The following is a 24,264-nucleotide window of genomic DNA, read 5'->3' on the forward strand; positions in this document are numbered from 1 at the left end:
GATCAGGACACAAATTACTCTCTATTTAGACTTATGTCAGGATCCCAAAGATAGACTTGGGATTGGATGTCTCTGGGGCCCCCCCATTTGTTCCTCGTTCCCGTCTGACCACACCGACTACGTATCTCTTCTCTGCTTTTCGATATTACTTCTCTCTTTAATTGGCATCCAGAGAATGGATGGCCAAGTTTGTCGGACAGAAAGAGTCCAAGCCCTTCCCTTAAGAACCCTGGTAAGAGTGATGGTTCAAGTTTTCTGGTCATATTTATGGAGAGTCTCGGCACCCCAAATGACACCCTCTAGTGCTGAAGGTGGAAGAAAAATGGAAGCTGGTGGCTGTGTCTGTGGAAAACACAATGTGGAGCGGTATAGTGACTGGGACAGCTTGTCGCTCCTGGCACCCAAGGCAATTCTGACTGTATCTGTCTGTCTGCTCTGGAGGTAAGCAAGGCCAAGGATTAGCAGACAGTCATTTGCTCCCACCAGGAGTTGTCCAGTGTATTCTCAGCCTGCGGATGAACTGCAAATCCTTCCGATGGGCAACACTGTTTGATATAACGCAGGAGAGATCCGATCTCGCTGCTGAACATGGCTGGAAGGCGCAGGATAAGGAAATGAGTGTGGTTTTGTTGTTCCCCGTTTGAGGAGCTGGGCTGACTCGAACCCGCACATCTTGGGATAATTTGTCCATTTTCATTCTGGATTTGAAAGCATCTATCCCGATTGCTACGTTAGCTACATAGGTGAAGGGACTCTTGCCAGCCTGGGCGTGGTAAAAGGGCGTGAAGGAGGTAAAAGGGATCCGTGTTAGGATGAAGTGTTTAATTTTAATCAGGCATGTTATTTTTTTTTTTTATTCTTTTTTTTTTTTTATTAACTTGAGTATTTCTTATATACATTTCGAGTGTTATTCCCTTTCCCGGTTTCCGGGCAAACATCCCCCTCCCCCCTCCCCTTCCTTATGGGTGTTCCCCTCCCAACCCTCCCCCCATTGCCGCCCTCCCCCCACAGTCTAGTTCACTGGGGGTTCAGTCTTAGCAGGACCCAGGGCTTCCCCTTCCACTGGTGCTCTTACTAGGATATTCATTGCTACCTATGGGGTCAGAGTCCAGGGTCAGTCCATGTATAGTCTTTAGGTAGTGGCTTAGTCCCTGGAAGCTCTGGTTGCTTGGCATTGTTGTACTTTTGGGGTCTCGAGCCCCTTCAAGCTCTTCCAGTTCTTTCTCTGATTCCTTCAATAGGGGACCTATTCTCAGTTCAGTGGTTTGCTGCTGGCATTCGCCTCTATATTTGCTGTATTCTGGCTGTGTCTCTCAGGAGCGAACTACATCCGGCTCCTGTTGGTCTGCACTTCTTTGCTTCATCCATCTTGTCTAATTGGGTGGCTGTATATGTATGGGCCACATGTGGGGCAGGCTCTGAATGGGTGTTCCTTCAGTCTCTGTTTTAATCTTTGCCTCTCCCTTCCCTGCCAAGGGTATTCTTTTTCCTCATTTAAAGAAGGAGTGAAGCATTCACATTTTGATCATCCGTCTTGAGTTTCGTTTGTTCTAGGGATCTAGGGTAATTCAAGCATTTGGGCTAATAGCCACTTATCAATGAGTGCATACCATGTATGTCTTTCTGTGATTGGGTTAGCTCACTCAGGATGATATTTTCCAGTTCCAACCATTTGCCTACGAATTTCATAAACTCGTTGTTTTTGATAGCTGAGTAATATTCCATTGTGTAGATGTACCACATTTTCTGTATCCATTCCTCTGTTGAAGGGCATCTGGGTTCTTTCCATTTTCTGGCTATTATAAATAAGGCTGCGATGAACATAGTGGAGCACGTGTCTCTTTTATATGTTGAGGCATCTTTTGGGTATATGCCCAAGAGAGGTATAGCTGGATCCTCAGGCAGTTCAATGTCCAATTTTCTGAGGAACCTCCAGACTGATTTCCAGAATGGTTTTACCAGTCTGCAATCCCACCAACAATGGAGGAGTGTTCCTCTTTCTCCACATCCTCGCCAGCATCTGCTGTCACCTGAGTTTTTGATCTTAGCCAATCGCACTGGTGTGAGGTGAAATCTCAGGGTTGTTTTGATTTGCATTTCCCTTATGACTAAAGATGTTGAACATTTCTTTAGGTGTTTCTCTGCCATTCGGCATTCCTCAGCTGTGAATTCTTTGTTTAGCTCTGAACCCCATTTTTTAATAGGGTTATTTGTTTCCCTGCGGTCTAACTTCTTGAGTTCTTTGTATATTTTGGATATAAGGCCTCTATCTGTTGTAGGATTGGTAAAGATCTTTTCCCAATCTGTTGGTTGCCGTTTTGTCCTAACCAGTGTCCTTTGCCTTACAGAAGCTTTGCAGTTTTATGAGATCCCATTTGTGGATTCTTGATCTTAGAGCATAAGCCATTGGTGTTTTGTTCAGGAAATTTTTTCCAGTGCCCATGTGTTCCAGATGCTTCCCTAGTTTTTCTTCTATTAGTTTGAGTGTGTCTGGTTTAATGTGGAGGTCCTTGATCCACTTGGACTTAAGCTTTGTACAGGGTGATAAGCATGGATCGATCTGCATTCTTCTACATGTTGACCTCCAGTTGAACCAGCACCATTTGCTGAAAATGCTATCTTTTTTCCATTGGATGGTTTTGGCTCCTTTGTCAAAAATCAAGTGACCATATGTGTGTGGGTTCATTTCTGGGTCTTCAATTCTATTCCATTGGTCTATCTGTCTGTCTCTGTACCAATACCATGCAGTTTTTATCACTATTGCTCTGTAATACTGCTTGAGTTCAGGGATAGTGATTCCCCCTGAAGTCCTTTTATTGTTGAGGATAGCTTTAGCTATCCTGGGTTTTTTGTTATTCCAGATGAATTTGCAAATTGTTCTGTCTAACTCTTTGAAGAATTGGATTGGTATTTTGATGGGGATTGCATTGAATCTGTAGATCGCTTTTGGTAAAATGGCCATTTTTACTATATTAATCCTGCCAATCCATGAGCAGGGGAGATCTTTCCATCTTCTGAGGTCTTCTTCAATTTCTTTCCTCAGTGTCTTGAAGTTCTTATTGTACAGATCTTTTACTTGCTTGGTTAAAGTCACACCGAGGTACTTTATATTATTTGGGTCTATTATGAAGGGTGTCGTTTCCCTAATTTCTTTCTCGGCTTGTTTCTCTTTTGTATAGAGGAAGGCAACTGATTTATTTGAGTTAATTTTATACCCAGCCACTTTGCTGAAGTTGTTTATCAGCTTTAGTAGTTCTCTGGTGGAACTTTTGGGATCACTTAAATATACTATCATGTCATCTGCAAATAGTGATATTTTGACCTCTTCTTTTCCGATCTGTATCCCTTTGATCTCCTTTTGTTGTCTGATTGCTCTGGCTAGAACTTCAAGAACTATATTGAATAAGTAGGGAGAGAGTGGGCAGCCTTGTCTAGTCCCTGATTTTAGTGGGATTGCTTCAAGTTTCTCTCCATTTAGTTTAATGTTAGCAACTGGTTTGCTGTATATGGCTTTTACTATGTTTAGGTATGGGCCTTGAATTCCTATTCTTTCCAGGACTTTTATCATGAAGGGGTGTTGAATTTTGTCAAATGCTTTCTCAGCATCTAATGAAATGATCATGTGGTTCTGTTCTTTCAGTTTGTTTATATAATGGATCACGTTGATGGTTTTCCGTATATTAAACCATCCCTGCATGCCTGGGATGAAGCCTACTTGATCATGGTGGATGATTGTTTTGATGTGCTCTTGAATTCGGTTTGCCAGAATTTTATTGAGTATTTTTGCGTCGATATTCATAAGGGAAATTGGTCTGAAGTTCTCTTTCTTTGTTGTGTCTTTGTGTGGTTTAGGTATAAGAGTAATTGTGGCTTCGTAGAAGGAATTCGGTAGGGCTCCATCTGTTTCAATTTTGTGGAATAGTTTGGATAATATTGGTATGAGGTCTTCTATGAAGGTTTGATAGAATTCTGCACTAAACCCGTCTGGACCTGGGCTCTTTTTGGTTGGGAGACCTTTAATGACTGCTTCTATTTCCTTAGGAGTTATGGGGTTGTTTAACTGGTTTATCTGTTCCTGATTTAACTTCGATACCTGGTATCTGTCTAGGAAATTGTCCATTTCCTGAAGATTTTCAAATTTTGTTGAATATAGGTTTTTATAGTAAGATCTGATGATTTTTTGAATTTCCTCCGAATCTGTAGTTATGTCTCCCTTTTCATTTCTGATTTTGTTAATTTGGACACACTCTCTGTGTCCTCTCGTTAGTCTGGCTAAGGGTTTATCTATCTTGTTGATTTTCTCAAAGAACCAACTTTTGGTTCTGTTGATTCTTTCTATGGTCCTTTTTGTTTCTACTTGGTTGATTTCAGCTCTGAGTTTGATTATTTCCTGCCTTCTACTCCTCCTGGGTGTATTTGCTTCTTTTTGTTCTAGAGCTTTTAGGTGTGCTGTCAAGCTGCTGACATATGCTCTTTCCTGTTTCTTTCTGCAGGCACTCAGCGCTATGAGTTTTCCTCTTAGCACAGCTTTCATTGTGTCCCATAAGTTTGAGTATGTTGTATCTTCATTTTCATTAAATTCTAAAAAGTTTTTAATTTCTTTCTTTATTTCTTCCTTGACCAGGTTATCATTGAGTAGAGCATTGTTCAATTTCCACGTATATGTGGGCATTCTTCCCTTATTGTTATTGAAGACCAGTTTTAGGCCGTGGTGGTCCGATAGCATGCATGGGATTATTTCTATCTTTCTGTACCTGTTGAGGCCCGTTTTTTGACCAATTATATGGTCAATTTTGGAGAAAGTACCATGAGGAGCTGAGAAGAAGGTGTATCCTTTTGCTTTAGGATAGAATGTTCTATAAATATCCGTTAAGTCCATTTGGCTCATGACTTCTCTTAGTCTGTCTACATCACTGTTTAATTTCTGTTTCCATGATCTGTCCATTGATGAGAGTGGGGTGTTGAAATCTCCCACTATTATTGTGTGAGGTGCAATGTGTGTTTTGAGCTTTAGTAAGGTTTCTTTTACGTATGTAGGTGCCCTTGTATTTGGGGCATAGATATTTAGGATTGAGAGTTCATCTTGGTTGATTTTTCCTTTGATGAATATGGAGTGTCCTTCCTTATCTTTTTTGATGACTTTTAGTTGGAAATTGATTTTATTTGATGTTAGAATGGCTACTCCAGCTTGCTTCTTCTGACCATTTGCTTGGAAAGTTGTTTTCCAGCCTTTCACTCTGAGGTAGTGTCTGTCTTTGTCTCTGAGGTGTGTTTCCTGTAGGCAGCAGAATGCAGGGTCCTCGTTGCGTATCCAGTTTGTTAATCTATGTCTTTTTATTGGGGAGTTGAGGCCATTGATATTGAGAGATATTAAGGAATAGTGATTATTGCTTCCCGTTATATTCATATTTGGATGTGAGGTTATGTTTGTGTGCTTTCATTCTCTTTGTTTTGTTGCCAAGACGATTAGTTTCTTGCTTCTTCTAGGGTATAGCTTGCCTCCTTATGTTGGGCTTTACCATTTATTATCCTTTGTAGTGCTGGATTTGTAGAAAGATATTGTGTAAATTTGGTTTTGTCATGGAATATCTTGGTTTCTCCATCAATGTTAATTGAGAGTTTTGCTGGATACAGTAACCTGGGCTGGCATTTGTGTTCTCTTAGGGTCTGTATGACATCAGTCCAGGATCTTCTGGCCTTCATAGTTTCTGGCAAGAAGTCTGGTGTGATTCTGATAGGTCTCCCTTTATATGTTACTTGACCTTTTTCCCTTACTGCTTTTAATATTCTTTCTTTATTTTGTGCGTTTGGTGTTTTGACAATTATGTGACGGGAGGTGTTTCTTTTCTGGTCCAATCTATTTGGAGTTCTGTAGGCTTCTTGTATGTCTATGGGTATCTCTTTTTTTAGGTTAGGGAAGTTTTCTTCTATGATTTTGTTGAAGATATTTACTGGTCCTTTGAGCTGGGAGTCTTCACTCTCTTCTATACCTATTATCCTTAGGTTTGATCTTCTCATTGAGTCCTGGATTTCCTGTATGTTTTGGACCAGTAGCTTTTTCCGCTTTACATTATCTTTGACAGTTGAGTCAATGATTTCTATGGAATCTTCTGCTCCTGAGATTCTCTCTTCCATCTCTTGTATTCTGTTGGTGAAGCTTGTATCTACAGCTCCTTGTCTCTTCTTTTGGTTTTCTATATCCAGGGTTGTTTCCATGTGTTCTTTCTTGATTGCTTCTATTTCCATTTTTAATTCCTTCAACTGTTTGATTGTGTTTTCCTGGAATTCTTTCAGGGATTTTTGCGATTCCTCTCTGTAGGCTTTTACTTGTTTATTAATGTTTTCCTGTGCTTCCCTAAGTGTGTTCATGTCTTTCTTGAAGTCCTCCAGCATCATGATCAAATATGATTTTGAAACTAGATCTTGCTTTTCTGGTGTGTTTGGATATTCCATGTTTGTTTTGGTGGGAGAATTGGGCTCCGATGATGGCATGTAGTCTTGGTTTCTGTTGCTTGGGTTCCTGCGCTTGCCTCTCGCCATCAGATTATCTCTAGTGTTACTTTGTTCTGCTATTTCTGACAGTGGCTAGACTGTCCTATAAGCCTGTGTGTCAGGAGTGCTGTAGACCTGTTTTCCTCTCTTTCAGTCAGTTATGGGGACAGAGTGTTCTGCTTTCGGGCGTGTAGTTTTTCCTCTCTACAGGTCTTCAGCTGTTCCTGTGGGCCTGTGTCTTGAGTTCACCAGGCAGCTTTCTTGCAGCAGAAAATTTGGTCTTACCTGTGGTCCCGAGGCTCAGGTTTGCTCGTGGGGTGCTGCCCAGGGGCTCTCTGCAGCGGCAGCAACCAGGAAGACCTGTGCCGCCCCTTCCGGGAGCTTCAGTGCACCAGGGTTCCAGATGGTCTTTGGCTTTTTCCTCTGGCGTCCGAGATGTGTGTGCAGGGAGCAGTCTCTTCTGGTTTCCCAGGCTTGTCCGCCTCTCTGAAGGTTTAGCTCTCCCTCCCACGGGATTTGGGTGCAGAGAACTGTTTATCCGGTCTGTTTCCTTCAGGGTCCGGCGGTGTCTCTGGCAGGGGTCCTGCCGCTCCTGGGCCCTCCCCCACGGGAGCCCAGAGGCCTTATACAGTTTCCTCTTGGGCCAGGGATGTGGGCAGGGGTGAGCAGTGTTGGTGGTCTCTTCTGCTCTGCAGCCTCAGGAGTGCCCACCTGACCAGGCGGTTGGGTCTCTCTCTCCTAATCAGGCATGTTATTAAGGGGGCTTTTGATAACCGGACCTCAGTAGTCAGCCTCAGGAGGGGGAGGTGGTCAAATAAGGGACTGGACCTTGGTGGCTAGCTTTAGGGATATAATCTAACAGGTTTTAGCAAGACAGAGGGTGTTGGGCTCAGAATGGAAGCTAGGAAAACTCTCTTCAGGGAGGTGGTCAGCTCAGGATCTGAGCCTGTAGTGTGTACTTAAAGGGTAAAACCGCAAGATGGGGGGGGTCTTGGGCGAGCTGTGGGTGTCATCTGATCATATTTTGACATTAAAGGGTAAGCAAGAGAGTATCTGTTGGAGACTTGGCCTTTTCCAGGACACCTGGCTTCAAAGCCCTTAACTCATTCCTTTAGATACTCGGTCCAGAATCCTAAGCCCTTAACTCATCCTCCTAGACATTTGGTCTGGAGCTCTAGATGGTAGGGAGGAGAGGAGTGGTCAGCTGCATGTAGTCAACGAGAGTTGGCAGGCCTTGGTTACAGAGTTTTACAACTCAGACACCTTGGTTAAGATAGCAAGTTTTATATTCTTTTACCAGTTTGATAGGCAATGAAGAAAATATTTGGGGAGGGGTGGTCAGGGTAGGATCAGGTCCCAAACCTGTGAGTGTGAATCTAGCCTGACTATATTAGCAAACTGGGACAGTTGCTTTTGGGAAGGCTGGGCTCTGGCGGCTGTCTCCCCACAAGGGAACTGGGGAGAAGGGGAAGAAGGGAGCTGTGTTAGCCATGTCCAGGCTGGCGAGAGCTCCTTCACTTATTACACGGCTAGCCTAGCTGAATCAATGAGTTCATGGTTTGGTGAGAGATCCAAACACATACACACGCTCGCACATTCATGTAAGGACACATAACACAGGCAAAATCACCACCACCACCATCACCATCATCATCACCACCACCATCATCACCACAACCACCACCATCATCATCATCATCAACAACAATAACAACTACTAAATCTGCTTGCCTGTCAATTTAAGTAACATTTTGAGAGTTGTCAACTATAATATGCTTAGGTGTGGGAAACCGTAAGTATCTGCCCTCTTGGTGTGGCTCCTAAGGGGGGATTTTTATTGAATAGCCTTTATTTTTCAGTTGACACACAAACTCATGTAGTCCAGGGTAGACTCAAACTTGCTACATGGCCCAAACTGAACTGCCTCCATCTCTCAAGTGCCAGGACCACAGGCCTGAGCCACCGTGCCCAGTTTGTGTGATGCTGGGGACCAAACCAAGTGCCTTTGCATTCCCAGCATCCTGTACTCTGACAGCTGAACAACACCCCCAGGTATTGTATAGTCCTTTAACGATCTAAGCGTGTACTCAAACGTTATTGGCACAGTGCCCTTTCGTGTTTTAATATGTGATAATCGCCTGATAGAGGCAGACAACTAGACGGCTGTACCATCAGTGCCAGCACAGATTTATCTATGTGAAGATTCTTAACAGGAGAAACATGCTCCTTCTGTCCCACAGCAGGTGATTAGGGGCTTAATTGTGGTGCTGGTGGTGCCTACGCAAAGAGAAAACCATTTTTCTGGTTGTATGGATTACTTTGCTATTGCTATGATAAAACACCATGACCAAGGCAACTTTGGGAAGGAAGGGTTTGTCTGGATTAGAGTCCGCGATGGTGGGGACAGAGTGGTTTCAGGTGTCGAGCTGGGCATCTGGAGCAGCAAGTTCAAAACTCATGTCTTCCATTGCAAGCACAAAACAGGAAGAATAAACTAGAAGTGTTTTGCATCTTTAAACTCTCACAGCCCAGCCCAAGTGACACAGTTTTTCCATCAAGGCCTTAGCTTCTAAACCTCCCCTAGCAGCGCCACCCACAGGGGCCAAGTCTCAAATACATGAGCCTCTGGGGGACATTCTCATTTAAGGTAGCCTAGTGGTAAACATTGTTATGTGATTGGGTATTTTAACGTCTACTTTGGCATGCACAAACGTGGCAAGGTTTTGTGTTTCATTAGAATAATTGCTTATAGGGCTGGAGAAATCACTTAGGAGTTAAGAGAGCTTCCTGCTTTTTCAGAGGACCAAAGTTTAGGTCTCAGCACCCATGTGCAGAAGCTCACACTGCCCATAACTACAGCTTCAGGGGAGACGGCATCTTCTTTGAGGACCCCTGGACCCCTCCACATATTTACCCATAATTAAAATAAAGTAATTAAAAATAAAATAAGTATTTTTTAAAGAAGATAGTTACTTATGTTTTCTGAGGTTTTTGTAAGGCTTTTGGCTACTCAGAAAGGTTCCCTTTAAGTATCTGTTTATGTTGAAGTCTTTTAAATGGCCATTTTATAAACAAGTATAATTTCAAAGTGATTCAAGTACATTTAACACTCAGCATAGCTATGTTAAAAAATGTATGCCCACATGGAATAAAAAGTAATAACAGAACCAGGCGGCCTCAGTCATGAACAGTGCAGCAATGCCCAAGATTAAGGCTCGCAAGAAGGAGGAGCTGTTGAAACAACTGGAGATCTGAAGGTGGAACTGTCCCAGCTTCGCGTGGCCAAAGTGACAAGCGGAGCAGCATCCAGATAGGAGTCGCACGCAAATTCATCGCCCCCGTCCTCACTGTCATTATTCAGATCAAAAGGAAAACCTCAGGAAATTCTACAAGGGAGAGAAGTACAAGTCCCTGGACCTGTGACCCAGGAAGACGAGAGCCGTGCGCGCCGGCTCACCAAGCAGGAAGAGAAGCTGAAGACCAAGAAGTAGCCCCGGAAGGAGTGGAAGGAGCAGAAGGAGCGGAGGTACCCACTGCGCAAGCACGCAGTCGAGGCCTGAGACTACGACAATGACAATAAAGTGCAAGACTGACTTGAAAAAATAATAATAGGTTGGGCATTTAGCTCAGTGGTAGAGTGCTTGCCTAGCAAGCGCAAGGCCCTGGGTTCATTCCTCAGCTCGGGGGAAAAAAAATTAAATGAAAAATAGCTTTAAAATGTGTGTAGGGCCAACAAGATGACTCAGCAGGTAAAGGTGTCTGCGGCTAAACCTGCTGCTCCGAGTTCAATCCCTGGGACTCTTATGGAGAAAGGGGATCCTGGACAACTAACTCCTTCATACGTGTACATGGACACATGTACACATGTGCAGCCTCACAGGGTAAAGAAATGCATTTGAAATGTATAGACCTGTATGGCTAAAGTCTACGTAAATGCTATACAACAGTCTCAACTTAACGGCATAGAAATCTAATACAATAAAACCATATGGTAAGCCGTCTCTCTCTTTCATACAATAATCTTGGATGGTCAACATGGAAAATGGCAAAAACAAACAAACAAACAAACAAACAAAAAACAAAACAAAACAAAAACAAACCAAACCAAAAAAACAAACGGAGGGTTGTGTGTGTGTGTGTGTGTGTGTGTGTGTGTGTGTGTGTTGTTGTTTTTTGGGTTTTTTTTTTCATTTTTTTTTATATCTAACCAACACCATTCAGATAAAGGCATGCATTCGGGAAATCTGCTCTGTATTTTTGTCGTGACTAAATTAGTTACTGTATGATATGCATATGGACACCAGACAGCAAGGGCTACAAGCTAACTTCATTGAATAAGAAAGCTGGATTTCTGTCTGCTAGACATATGACCCCAGCAAACCAAAGATTATGAATTTTGCTTTAAAAGAAAATATGTATGTACATACACACATACACACACACACATGCACACACACACGCACATACACACACGTACATATACACACACATGCACACATACACACCCACATGCACACACACACACACACGCACACATACACACACACACATTTCTTTTTCTTATTTTTTATATTTATTGAGTATTTCTTATTTACATTTCGATTGTTATTCCCCTTCCTAGTTTCCAGGACAACATCCCCCTAACCACTACCTCTCCCCTTCTATATGGGCTTCCCCTCCCCATCCTCCCCCCATTACCACCCTCCTCCCAACAATCACGTTCACTGGGGTTCAGTCTTGGCAGGACCAAGGGCTTCCCCTTCCACTGGTGCCCTTACTAGGCTATTCATTGCTACCTATGAGGTTGAAGCCCAGGGTCAGTCCATGTATAGTCTTTGGGTAGTGGCTTAGTCCCTGGAAGCTCTGGTTGATTGGCATTTTGTTCATATGGGGGCCTCGAGCTCCTTCAAGCTCTTCCAGTCCTTTCTCTGATTCCTTCAACGGGGGTCCTGTTCTCAGTTTAGTGGTTTGCTGCTGGCATTCGTCTATGTATTTGCTGCATTCTGGCTGTGTCTCTCAGGAGAGATCTATATCCGGTTCCTGTCAGCCTGCACTTCTTTGCTTCATCCATCTTATCTAGTTTGGTGGCTGTATATATATGGGCCACATGTGGGGCAGGCTCTGAATGGGTGTTCCTTCTGCCTCGGTTCTAAACTTTGCCTCCCTATTCCCTCCCAAGGGTACTCTTGTTCCCCTTTTAAAGAAGAAGTGAAGCATTCCCATTTTGGTCATCCTTGAGTTTCATGTGTTCTGTGCATCTAGGGTAATTCAAGCATTTGGGCTAATATCCACTTATCAATGAGTGCATACCATGTGTGTTTTTCTGTGATTGGGTTACCTCACTCAGGATCATATTTTCCAGTTCCAATTATTTGCCTATGAATTTCATAAAGTCATTGTTTTTGATAGCTGAGTAGTATTCCATTGTATAGATGTACCACATTTTCTGTATCCATTCCTCTGTTGAAGGGCATCTGGGTTCTTTCCAGCTTCTGGCTATTATAAATAAGGCTGCTATGAACATAGTGGAGCACGTGTCTTTGTTATATGTTGGGGCATCTTGTGGGTATATGCCCAAGAGAGGTATAACTGGATCCTCATGTAGTTCAATGTCCAATTTTCTGAGGAACCTCCAAACTGATTTCCAGGATGGTTGTACTAGTCTGCAATCCCACCAACAATGGAGGAGTGTTCCTCTTTCTTCACATCCTTGCCAGCATCTGTTGTCCCCTGAGTTTTTGATCTTAGCCATTCTCACTGGTGTGAGGTGAAATCTCAGGGTTGTTTTGATTTGCATTTCCCTTATGACTAAAGATGTTGAACATTTCTTTAGGTGTTTCTCAGCCATTCGGCATTCCTCAGCTGTGAATTCTTTGTTTAGCTCTGAACCCCATTTTTAATAGGGTTGTCTCCCTGCAGTCTAACTTCTTGAGTTCTTTGTATATTTTGGATATAAGCCCTCTATCAGTTGTAGGATTGGTAAAGATCTTTTCTCAATCTGTTGGTTGCCCTTTGGTCCTAACGACAGTGTCCTTTGCCTTACAGAAGCTTTGCAGTTTTATGAGATCCCATTTGTGGATTCTTGGTCTTAGAGCATAAGCCATTGTTGTTTTGTTCAGGAAATTTTCTCCAGTGCCCATGTGTTCGAGATGCTTCCCCAGTTTTTCTTCTATTAGTTTGAGTGTATCTGGTTTGATGTGGAGGTCCTTGATCCACTTGGACTTAAGCTTTGTACAGGGTGATAACCATGGATCGATCTGCATTCTTCTACATGCTGACCTCCAGTTGAACCAGCACCATTTGCTGAAAATGCTGTCTATTTTCCATTAGATGGTTTTGGCACCTTTGTCAAAAATCAAGTGACCATAGGTGTGTGGGTTCATTTCTGGGTCTTTGATTCTATTCCACTGGTTTATCTATCTGTCTCTGTACCAATACCATGCAGTTTTTATCACTATTGCTCTGTAATACTGCTTGAGTTCAGGGATAGTGATTCCCCCGGAAGTCCTTTTATTGTTGAGGTTAGTTTTAGCTATCCTGGATTTTTTGTTATTCCAGATGAATTTGCAAATTGTTCTGTCTAACTCTATGAAAAATTGGATTGGTATTTTGATGGAGACTGCATTGAATCTGTAGATCACTTTTGGTAAAATGGCCATTTTTTACTATGTTAATCCTGCCAATCCATGAGCATGGGCGACCTTTCCATCTTCTGAGGTCTTCTTCAATTTCTTTCTTCAGAGGCTTGAAGTTCTTATCATACAGATCTTTTTCTTGTTTGGTTAAAGTCACACCGAGGTATTTTATATTGTTTGGGACTATTGTGAAGGGTGTCGTTTCACTAATTTCTTTCTCGGCTTGTTTCTCTTTTGTGTAGAGGAAGGCTACTGATTTATTTGAATTAATTTTATACCCAGCCACTTTGCTGAAGGTGTTTATCAGGTTTAGTAGTTCTCTGGTGGAACTTTTGGGATCACTTAAATATATTATCATATCATCTGCAAATAGTGATATTTTGACTTTTTTTTTCCCGGAGCTGGGGACCAAACCCAGGGCCTTGCGCATGCTAGGCAAGCGCTCTACCACTGAGCTAAATCCCCAACCCCTGATATTTTGACTTCTTGTTTTCCAATCTGTATCCACTTGATCTCCTTTTGTTGTCTGATTACTCTGGCTAGAACTTCAAGAACTTATATTGAATAAGTAGGGAGAGAGTGAGCAGCCTTGTTTAGTCCCTGATTTTAGTGGGACTGCTTCAAGTTTCTCTCCATTTAGTTTAATGTTAGCTACTGGTTTGCTGTATATGGCTTTCTACTATGTTTAGGTATGGGCCTTGAATTCCTGTTCTTTCCAGGACTTTTATCATGAAGGGGTGTTGAATTTTGTCAAATGCTTTCTCAGCATCTAATGAAATGATCATGTGGTTTTGTTCTTTCAGTTTGTTTATATAATGGATTATGTTGGTGGTTTTCTGTATATTAAACCATCCCTGCATACCTGGGATGAAGCCTGCTTGATCATGATGGATGATTATTTTGATGTGCTCTTGGATTCGGTTTGCCAGAATTTTATTGAGTATTTTTGCGTCGATATTCATAAGGGAAATTGGTCTGAAGTTCTCTTTCTTGGTTGGGTCTTTGTGTGGTTTAGGTATAAGAGTAATTGTGGCTTCATAGAAGGAATTCGGTAGTGCTCCATCTGTTTCAATTTTGTGGAATACTTTGGATAGTATTGGTATGAGGTCTTCTGTGAAGGTCTGATAGAATTCTGCACTGAACCTGTCTGGACCTGGGCTCTTTTTGGTTGGGAGACCTTTAATGACTGCTTCTTTTTCCTTAGGAGTTATGGGGTTGTTTAACTGGTTTATCTGTTCCTGATTTAACTTCGGTACCTGGTATCTGTCTAGGAAATTGTCCATTTCCTTCAGATTTTCAAGTTTTGTTGAATATAGGCTTTTGTAGTAGGATCTGATGATTTTTTTAATATCCTCTGATTCTGATTATGTCTCCCTTTTCATTTCTGATTTTGTTAGTTTGGTCACACTTTCTGTGTCCTCTCGTTAGTCTAGATAAGGGTTTATCTATCTTGTTGATTTTCTCAAAGAACCAACTTTTGGTTCTGTTGATTCTTTCTATGGTCCTTTTTGTTTCTACTTGGTTGATTTCAGTCGTGGGTTTGATTATGTCCTGCCTTCTACACCTCTTGGGTGTATTTGCTTCTTTTTGTTCTAGAACTTTTAGATGTGCTGTCAAGCTGCTGATATATGCTTCTCCTGTTTCTTTCTGCAGGCACTCAGAGCTATGAGTTTTCCTCTTAGCACAGCTTTCATTGTGTCCCTTAAGTTTGGTTATGTTGTACCTTCATTTTCATTAAATTCTAAGAAGTCTTTAATTTCTTTCTTTATTTCTTCCTTGACAAGTTTATCATTGAGTAGAGCATTGTTCAACTTCCATATATATGTGGACGTTCTTTCCTTATTGTTATTGAAGACCATCTTTAGCCTGTGGTGGTCTGATAGGACGCATGGGATTATTTCAATCTTTCTGTATCTGTTGAGGCCTGTTTTATGACCGATTATATGGTCAATTTTGGAGAAAGTACCATGAGGTGGTGAGAAGACGTTATATCCTTTTGTTTTAGGATAGAATGGTATATAAATATCTGTTAAGTCCATTTGGTTCATGATTTCTCTTAGTCTGTCTATGTCTCTGTTTAATTTCTGTTTCCATGATCTGTCCATTGATGAGAGTGGGGTGTTGAAATCTCCTACTATTATTGTGTGAGGTGCAATGTGTGCTTTGAGCTTTAGTAAGGTTTCTTTTACGTATGTAGGTGCCCTTGTATTTGGAGCATAGATATTTAGGAGTGAGAGTTCATCTTGGTGGATTTTTCCTTTGATGAATATGGAGTGTCCTTCCTTATCTTTTTTGATGACTTTTAATTGAAAATTGATTTTATTCAATATTAGAATGGCTACTCCAGCTTGCTTCTTCAGACCATTTGCTTGGAAAGTTGTTTTCCAGCCTTTCACTCTGAGGTAGTGTCTGTCTTTGTCTCTGAGGTGTGTTTCCTGTAGGCAGCAGAATCCAGGGTCCCCATTGCGTATCCAGTTTGTTAATCTGTTTTTTTTAAATTGGGGAATTAAGTTCATTGATGTTCAGAGATATTAAGGAATAGTGATTATTGCTCCCTGTTATCTTCGTATTTGGAGGTGAGATTATGTTTGCGTGTTTGTCTTCTCTTTATTTTGTTGCAAAACCATTAGTTTCTTGCTTTTTCTAGGGTGTAGCTTGCCTCCTTATGTTGGGCTTTACCATTTATTATCCTTTGTAGGGCTGGATTTGTAGAAAGATATTGTGTAAATTTGGTTTTGTCATGGAATATCTTGGTTTCTCCATCTATGTTCATTGAGAGTCTTGGTGGATACAGTAACCTGGGCTGGCATTTGTGTTCTTTTAGGGTCTGTATGACATCTGTCCAGGATCTTCTGGCTTTCATAGTCTCTGGTGAGACGTCTCGTGTAATTCTGACAGGTCTGCCTTTATATGTTACTTGACCTTTTTCCCTTACTGCTTTTGATATTCTTTCTTTATTTTGTGCATTTGGTGTTTTGACTATTATGTGACAGGAGTATTTTCTTTTCTGGTCCAATCTATTTGGAGTTCTGTAGGCTTCTTGTATGTTTATGGGCATCTCTTTCTTTAGGTTAGGGAAGTTTTCTTCTATGATTTTGTCGAAGATATTTACTGGCCCTTTGAGCTGGGAGTCTTCACTCTCTTCTATACCTATGATCCTTAGGTTTGATCTTCTCATTGAGTCCTGGATTTCCTGTATGTTTTGGACCAGTAGCTTTTTCTGCTTTACATTATTTTTGACCATTGTGTCAATGATTTCTATGGAATCTTCTGCTCCTGAGATTATCTCTTCTATCTCTTGTATTTTGTTGGTGATGCGGGTCCTTGTCTCTTCCTTTGGTTTTCTATATCCAGCGTTGTTTCCCTTTGTGCTTTCTTTATTGCTTTTATTTCCAATTTTAATTCCTTCACCTGTTGATTTTGTTTTCCTGGAATTCTTTCAGGGATTTTTGTGATTCCTCTCTATAGTCTTCTACTTGTTAATTTATGTTTTCCTACATTTTTCTAAGGGGATTCTTCATGTCTTTCTTGAAGTCCTCCAGCATCATGATCAAATGTGATTTTAAATCTAGATCTTGCTTTTCTGGTGTGTTTGGATATTCAGTGTTTGCTTTGGTGGGTGAATTGGGCTCCGATGATGCCATGTAGTCTTGGTTTCTGTTGCTTGGGTTCCTGCGCTTGCCTCTCGCCATCAGATTATCTCTGGTGTTACTTTGTTCTGCCATTTCTGACAGTGGCTAGACTGTCCTATAGGTCTGTGTGTCAGGAGTGCTGTAGACCTGTTTTCCTGTTTTCTTTCAGCCAGTTATGGGAACAGAGTGTTCTGCTTTTGGGCTTGTAGTCTTTCCTGTCTACTGGTCTTCAGCTGTTCCTGTGGGCCTGCGTCCTGAGTCCACCAGGCAGGTTGCTTGGAGCAGAAAAGTTGGTCTTACCTGTGGTCCCATGGCTTAAGTTGCTCATGGGGGGCTGCTTTTGAGCTCTCCGTGAGGGCAGCAACCAGCAGGGCCTGCACCGCCTTTTCCCGGAGTCCCCTTGCACCGGGGTCCCAGGTGGCGTTAGGTGTTTTCTTCTGGAGTCAGAAATGTGGGCAGAGTGTAGTCTCTTCTGGCTTCCCAGGTGAGTCTGCCCCTCTGAAGGTTTAGCTCTCCCTCCCACGGGATTTTGGTGCAGAGAACTGTTGACCCTATCCCTTCAGGTGTGGGCAGTGTCTGGACTGCGGGGGATGTGCCACATGTGCACATTTCTTATCCCATAGTGGGACATAAAAGGAGAGCCAATGCCCTGTAAATGAGTCTTAAGAGAAGAATGCTTAGAAATTAGAGGATTAATTAGAAATTAATATAAGAAACATTAAATAATAGTCTTTTCTATCAAATACTATAAAATGTTTATTTACACACACATATACATACATATATATATATTCAATCTCCACATTGTAAAATGCTTACATAAACCTTCGAATGGTCCTCCTCTTGTAAGACAGTTATGAAGAGTATTAATCTCCACCATTTGGTAAAATGTATGGAAAACTTAAGAAGTTTGAGATTTGTTTTATTTTATGCATATGTGAGTTTTGCCTGAGTGTGTGTACATGTACCATGTGTGTGACTGGTCCCCACAGAGAGCAGAGGAGGGCATTGGCTATCAGAGAACTGGAGTTACAGAGGGTGGCCAGCCATCATGTAGGTCCTGGGAACTGAACCCTGGTCCCCTTCGAGCGACAGGTGCTGTAACCTCTGCAGTATCTCTCATGCTTTCGCAAGACTTAAAGAGTTTCATTTGTACAAATGTTGATGTATTCCTAAGACTTGAACTGCTCACCCTTTCCTTCCTTTGCAGCAATTCTTTTAAAACCAACCAACCAACCAACCAACCAAGACTGTGAGGTCATTCCCTCAGTCAATGGGTGGAAGGCTTATGTGAGGATAAAAACCTCTTGAATTTCCTGCTTGAAATGCTCACCTTTCTGCTTTTGATCAGAAAGAGAGTTTTGCCATGTCGAGGAACTTTTTGAAACCCTGAAATTAATTTCTAGCACAGCCACTTAAAGCAAGAGCAAACCAGACTTCACTTACCCCTTCCTGCTCAACAGAAGGCCATCCTCACAGCTTACTGCACAGACACGGGGACAAGGGAGGGGAATGACATGGAAATTTTGTCTTTAGTATCTCTTACCAGATTTTTAGTTTTAAAAGGGAAGGAATTTCTTTACTGGTCCCTACTGACCCAGTATAGCATTTTTTTTTTTGAAGAGCAAACCGAGATTATCTACCTGGATTCCCATGTAGCTTCCAGCATTTATGATACATACTTGTTATCTTCAAGGTTGCCTTGAAGTTGCTACTCTTGGCCAGTGAAGTTACCAGGACAAGCAAACACACATACTTCACTCTGGGCCAGGGGATGAAAGGGTCCTGAGGGACAAGTAAGGAACAAAGTTCAAGAAGATGAAAACTACTTGTTCAGTTTAGCTTGTAAAAGTTGATTACTTGGGAGTCTGAGGCATACATAGTAAGGTTGGTTATATTGTTTTCTTAAAGGCAGGATAAATTTAAACAAGTTGAGTACACAGTTTTAAATGGTCTCAAAGCATTGGTGGCAAGGTTGGGCAAAAGCTAAGGTTCTGAAGATGAGGTGATGAGGCATTTCCAGAGACCATTCCCATAGCGGCTATGGCTGAGTAGCATCAGGATATAAAGGGACAAGCCAAGGGGCTCAGTCCACAGAGCACAGGTAAGGAAGGAGCGGAGAACCAGTCTGGGTGCAGGCGGAGAGGCCAAATGGGGAAAGGGAGAATGGGTTGAGCCAGCTAGAGACTGAACCATGGAAGATGGATGGAGGGCTTTGAAATAGGAAGTTTCTCAATGTGCAACTTTAGACTATGGGAGCCCAGCATCATATAACAACATGGGGCCGGGGCTGGGGATTTAGCTCAGTGGTAGAGCGCTTACCTAGGAAGCGCAAGGCCCTGGGTTCCGTCCCCAGCTCCGAAAACAACAACAACAACAACAACAACAACAACAACATGGGGCCTACTGTTCAGAGATTAATCAGAATGTTAGCACAGTGACATTGTGGTGTGTGTCTGTGTGTGTTGGGGGGAGTGGACATGTTGGGGAAGCCATCCCTGGGCTCTGCTGAAGCCTCTTGAGCCTATGAGAGAAGAGGGTTTCCTGAATGCCCCCTTCTCTCAATCTGGGCTATGGGGACCTCTTACCTCTGATGTCTTTTTCTCAGAGCCTCGCAAAAATCTCACCACCTCCCTGCAGCTTCTAAGTGCCAGATTGTGCCCCACACCCTCAGGAGCCATGCTGCTGTTGGTGACCCTGGCTCTCCTTGCCGGTCCCACCTGCAGAGCCCAGAGTGAGTACCTGAGATTCCTTTGGGGCCTTCACCCCCCAAGTCATGTCCTAAGCATGAGGGCCTCTGAGGGAGGGAGGGGTCCTCGACACTCTCACGATGCCTCACTTTCAGATATTCTGGGGAACAATGTCGGCACCTATTTCTATGTTGCTGGTGAAGAGCATGGGCAACTTAGGGGCCTGCGGATATTCTTAACGGTAATAGACCTCATCAAAGGGTGAGTAGGACTCTGGTCCCTACAGCATCCCTCACTTGGGCACACTTCCTGTGGCTTATTTAGAACCCTGACCTGAGCGAGCCTCCTCACGGCTGGAATGCCCAGGCTTGGATGACACTGGACAGTCCTTAGGGACGCAGATGGAGAGGGACCTCCAACTTCCTTGTTCAGAAAGGATCATAGAGGCTTGAAGGGTTCCTCTTCCAGCAGGTTCTGGTGGCTTTAGTGCCTCTTGGTGGTACAGAAACTGCTCACATGTCTGAGAGGCAGCCCTGTCTTCACAGGACATACAATGTGAGTGCTCTCTGCACTCTGCGCCTTTGCTCTGCGGCAGAAAGGCAGCCGTTCCCTTGGGACAGGCCAGGTCTTGACTCTCCTCCCCAGTGTCTGACTGGAGATCTGGGGTTCTCCCAGAGTGTGGCTAAGGCCTTGTGTTACTGTTGCCAGGTAACTGTTGGTAAATGCAAACACAGTGCCCCAAGAATAATAGAATCCCAGAGGAACACTGAAGCTTCTTTTAGTGTCCCCCTGTGCAGTATTGTGATTATCTTAATCCTTAAAAAATTAGATGTTGGGTGAGTGGGGAGAGGGCTCGTGGATAAAGTCTTTGCTGTGCAACTATGAGGCCCTAAGTTCAGATCCCTGGAACCCATGTGAAAGCTGAGAGTAGCAGCACAGGACGGTACCCCTAAACTGTGGGAGCAGAGACACGGGGAGCCTGCACGGCCCGCTGACCTGAGTCTTACCCAAAAGGTGATTCTAGCTTCCCTTGGAGGCTCTGCCTAAAACCATGAGGGGTGTGCCTGGGGAAGTGGCAGGGAAAGTGAGAAAGAGCATTGGCTCTGCAAACACGAAGACCTGGGTTCAGATTTCCAGAAGCCATATTAGAGGAAAAGGAGCCTGGGGGGATGGAGGTGGCTGTTAGGTGAGCACTGGGGTGGGGGGTACAGGGAGCTCCCAGGAGTCCTGGCCAGCCAGTCCAGCTGTAACACTGAGCTCCCACTCAGTGAGAAACCCTGTCTCCCCACACTAAGGCAGGTAGTCATGGACGAAGACACTAGGTGCCCAACTCGAGCCTCTACATGCTCACACATGCATCATAGATAGGCACACAGACACATGCGGAACACACACACACACACACACACACACACACACACACACACACACACAGACAGGCACATGCCCAGGGGGAGAGTGATCAAGGAAAACACATACATACAAGGGCAAGCACACATGCATGCATCATCTACAGACACAGGTCATCTTGACAACAGGGATACACATTCATTATTTTATGTTATGGGTGGCTGAACTTACCACCTTCTACCTCCACTAAGGACTTGGCACATGTGGTCCTACATGGATAAACATACACAAATACATGCACATACATGTGCACAAAATCAACAATAAATCAACAGCAAAAATGACCAAACAAACCATGTAACAGGAGTGTAGTGTACTGAAAATTACTCATGGCTATCTGAAATTCTAATTGTACTGGACATCCTTCTTGCATTCTATCTGGAGGCTGATTTGATAGGCATCTTACCTTGTAAGGAAAGAAAGAAGTTGGCACTAGGAACAGTCCAGAAGATTTGGGGTGGTCATGTCACTTCTTAGCTCAGTAGAACATCTTCATGGCTCCCCTAGTCCCCCCTGTTCCTCCCTCCCTGACTACACAAGCAGACAAGAGCCTGTCTCTCTGGTCTTTGCTCATAAGATTCATCTCATGTGTACTGCTCTTTGCAGTGTGGCTCCTGCCTCACTTGGGGTGGATAAGGTAGAGGGCTCCAGAGGGGAAGCTATGAGTTGGGCAGAGCCTGGCAAACCTTCCGGCTCAGGGTGGGTGCAGTAGCAGACATAGCTGCCCTGGTGCAGATGCCTGACCTGGGCCAGACCTGTGAGGAGGGCTGTGTCTGCGAGAAGAAGGATCCAGGCTGGCACGTGAGAGCTGGGCACTTCTGGAGACTGAGCTGTAGACCAGAAAGCAGAGTAGGATGCAGATGTGAGAAAGAACGGGTGTCCCTGAGGTTACGCTGACTCGATCTCTCTCCAGCATCCAGCTGAGGTTTGGTGGTAACTGGAGTGACGTGTACGGATCCCGGTCACTAAAATATAAAGAGTTCCTTCTGGAGGATGGAGAGCACGTGACACAGGTGAGCGGCACCAGAAAGCTCTGCCTGACTTCCCTGAGCTTCACTACTAACAAGGGGCGAGTGGTCACCTTTGGTGTTAGACGTGGCTTGTCCTTTAATGAAAGTGGAGGTTCAGATAAGTATCTAGTGACTGTCAATGGTCTGTATGCACCGGGCCTCTGCCTTAATGGGATGGGCTTCAAATGGAAAAATATTCATGATGTCTTTGACGACAATGATGATGACAAGGAAGATGATGATGATGAACATGATGATGACAATGAGGAAGACCATGGTGATAAAGACAATGACAAAGATCATGATGATGACCATGATGATGATGATGATGACAAGGAAGATGACAACAAGGAAGATGTTGATAATGAAAGAGATGACAAAGATGATGAGGAGGAGGAAGATGATAATGATAAGGAAAATGACAAAGACGATGGTGAGGGCAGTGGGGATGATGATGACAATGATGATGAAGATGATGACAAAGATGATGATGGTGGTAGTGGTGATGATGGTGATGAGGGTGATGATGGTGATGATGGTGATGATGGTGAGGATGATGATGGTGAGGATGATGATGGTGGTGATGATGATGATGATGGTGGTGAGGAAGAAGAGTAGCATGTTCAGGGTTCAGCCCTGCATCCCCGCATTCCACCACCTCCTCTCAGCCACGCTTACCCACTCACAGGGACCAATAGACCAGGTGACCCTGGGCTGGAGTAGGCAAAGTCCAAATGCCCTTTATCTCTCTGTCCAATAAAGTATGTGCATCTATGTGAGCCTGAGTGGTTGGTCCTCATCACCAAATGGGATTCCCCAAGAACTTCCTTTACCTCCCCACTTTTTGGACCTACACCTGTACACTGAGTTAGGGTTTGCACAGAGAGACCCTTGGTCAACTCGGCAGGACCAAGGTCTCCAGAATTAGGACAGCCACTGTCTGTCTCAAAGTAGCCCAGGGCTACGAGGAGAGCTCAGTGTGTGCGGACCAAAGCTGGCAGCGACTGGCTCTGCAGTGGTCCTGTCCTCTCCCTTCTGTCCCAGACACTAATCCCCCTTAGAAACCAAGGCTACCTGGAAAGTGTTCCCCACCTAACTGGGGATTAAACCTAGGGCCTCCTGTATGCCAGAAAAGTGCTCTTCAACTGAGCCACATTCTTAGCTTACACTTCTGTCTGTCTGTCTATCTGTCTGTCTGTCTGTCTATCTATCTATCTATCTATCTATCTATCTATCTATCTATCTATCTATCTATCCATCCATCTATCTATGAGACAGGCCTTCACATAGTCCTAGCTGGCCTACAACCAAGAATGACCAGCCTGCTTGGCATAGAAAACAAGTTTCATCGAGCCAGGCTCAGGCCATCTTCAACAACCGTGCTAGTCAGCAGCTCGGAGGCCTGCCCTGGTCAGGAGAGGTCTCCAGCCAATCACCTTGGCTTCCTTCCTCCCCTCACAGCGGCAGGGCCACACTCTGAAGAGTTTTAGAAATGAGTCTCACAGATACTCCAATTTTGATTATAATATCTCTGGCAGCAAGGGGATAGGGCCATATATTTCAAGCCAATGAGTGTAAATTTCAATGAATGCAGCTGTGACAGATGTGGCACCTTTGTGAGAGGTGTAAGGTGATGCTCATGCCAAGGGAAGTTTGCAGAAGAGGGTGACACAAATGAGAAGAACTTTCTCCTCCATCTCAGTTAAGTGTATTCCCTGACTGTGGTCCATGGACTCCAGGCCACTGCAACCTTCAATCAGCACTTATAACTAAATAAACTGGGACTGGAGAGATGGCTCAGTGGTTGAGAGCACCGACTGCTCTTCCAGACATCCTGAGTTCAAATCCCAGCCACTACATGGTGGCTCACAACCATCCGTAATGGGATCTGATGCCCTCTTCTTGTGTGTCTGAGGCAGTGAAGGTGAAATAAATATAAACAAACAAACAAACTGGGCAGGGCAGCCCGGCCCTATAATCCAAGCTATTTGAGAGACTGAGGCAGGAGGATTCAGAGCTTATAACCTGGCTAAGCTTCTCCACTGAGGCCCTGCCTCAAATGTTTTTTTAAAACATTTTAATTTTTGGCAGTTTAAAAGAATTATTAACTTCTATTTTTTGCATTCACGAGTGTTGCCTGGGTGTATATATGTCTCCTTCAGAGTTTTAATTCTTTTAACGTGAGAGGAAGAGAGGGGCGGTGTGGGGGGTTGGGGGATGGACAGCTGGCTCTCTTAAGCTCTGACTTCTCACAGCAGACCTGGTGTGGCTGCTGCACCCACATGGGGAAGCTCACTCCCTTCTGTAGCTCCAGCTTCAGGGGATCTGACGCCCTCTTCTGGCACTAAGTGTTCATGTGCTACACATATGCACAGGCAGCCAAATGCTCACACAC

General features: G+C 43.7%; 1 protein-coding gene across 8 annotated transcripts; it reads left to right on the forward strand.

The window, feature by feature from the left end:
- The first annotated feature begins 208 nt into the window (after positions 1 to 208).
- Positions 209 to 22,648, forward strand: Sbp (spermine binding protein). Of its 8 annotated transcripts, none has more exon segments than NM_013024.4 (5): positions 18,775 to 18,863; positions 19,368 to 19,493; positions 19,605 to 19,710; positions 21,773 to 22,398; positions 22,432 to 22,648. In NM_013024.4, coding segments are annotated over 4 exon segments (843 nt in total). In that variant the 5' UTR covers positions 18,775 to 18,863; positions 19,368 to 19,438; the 3' UTR covers positions 22,488 to 22,648.
- Positions 22,649 to 24,264: the final 1,616 nt, after the last annotated feature.

The sequence above is a fragment of the Rattus norvegicus genome, chromosome 10 (genome assembly GCF_021556685.1).
Source record: "Rattus norvegicus strain SHRSP/BbbUtx chromosome 10, alternate assembly SHRSP_T2T, whole genome shotgun sequence".
Taxonomy (NCBI): Eukaryota; Metazoa; Chordata; class Mammalia; order Rodentia; family Muridae; genus Rattus; species Rattus norvegicus.

Excerpts from the sequence above, each read along its gene's own strand:
- Sbp (XM_087569968.1), top strand. The coding sequence starts at position 19,439 with ATGCTGCTGTTGGTGACCCTGGCTCTCCTTGCCGGTCCCACCTGCAGA. Across the intron at positions 19,494-19,604 it reads TCCCACCTGCAGAGCCCAGA|ATATTCTGGGGAACAATGTC; the intron begins GTGAGTACCTGA and ends CCTCACTTTCAG. Across the intron at positions 19,711-21,772 it reads GTAATAGACCTCATCAAAGG|CATCCAGCTGAGGTTTGGTG; the intron begins GTGAGTAGGACT and ends ATCTCTCTCCAG.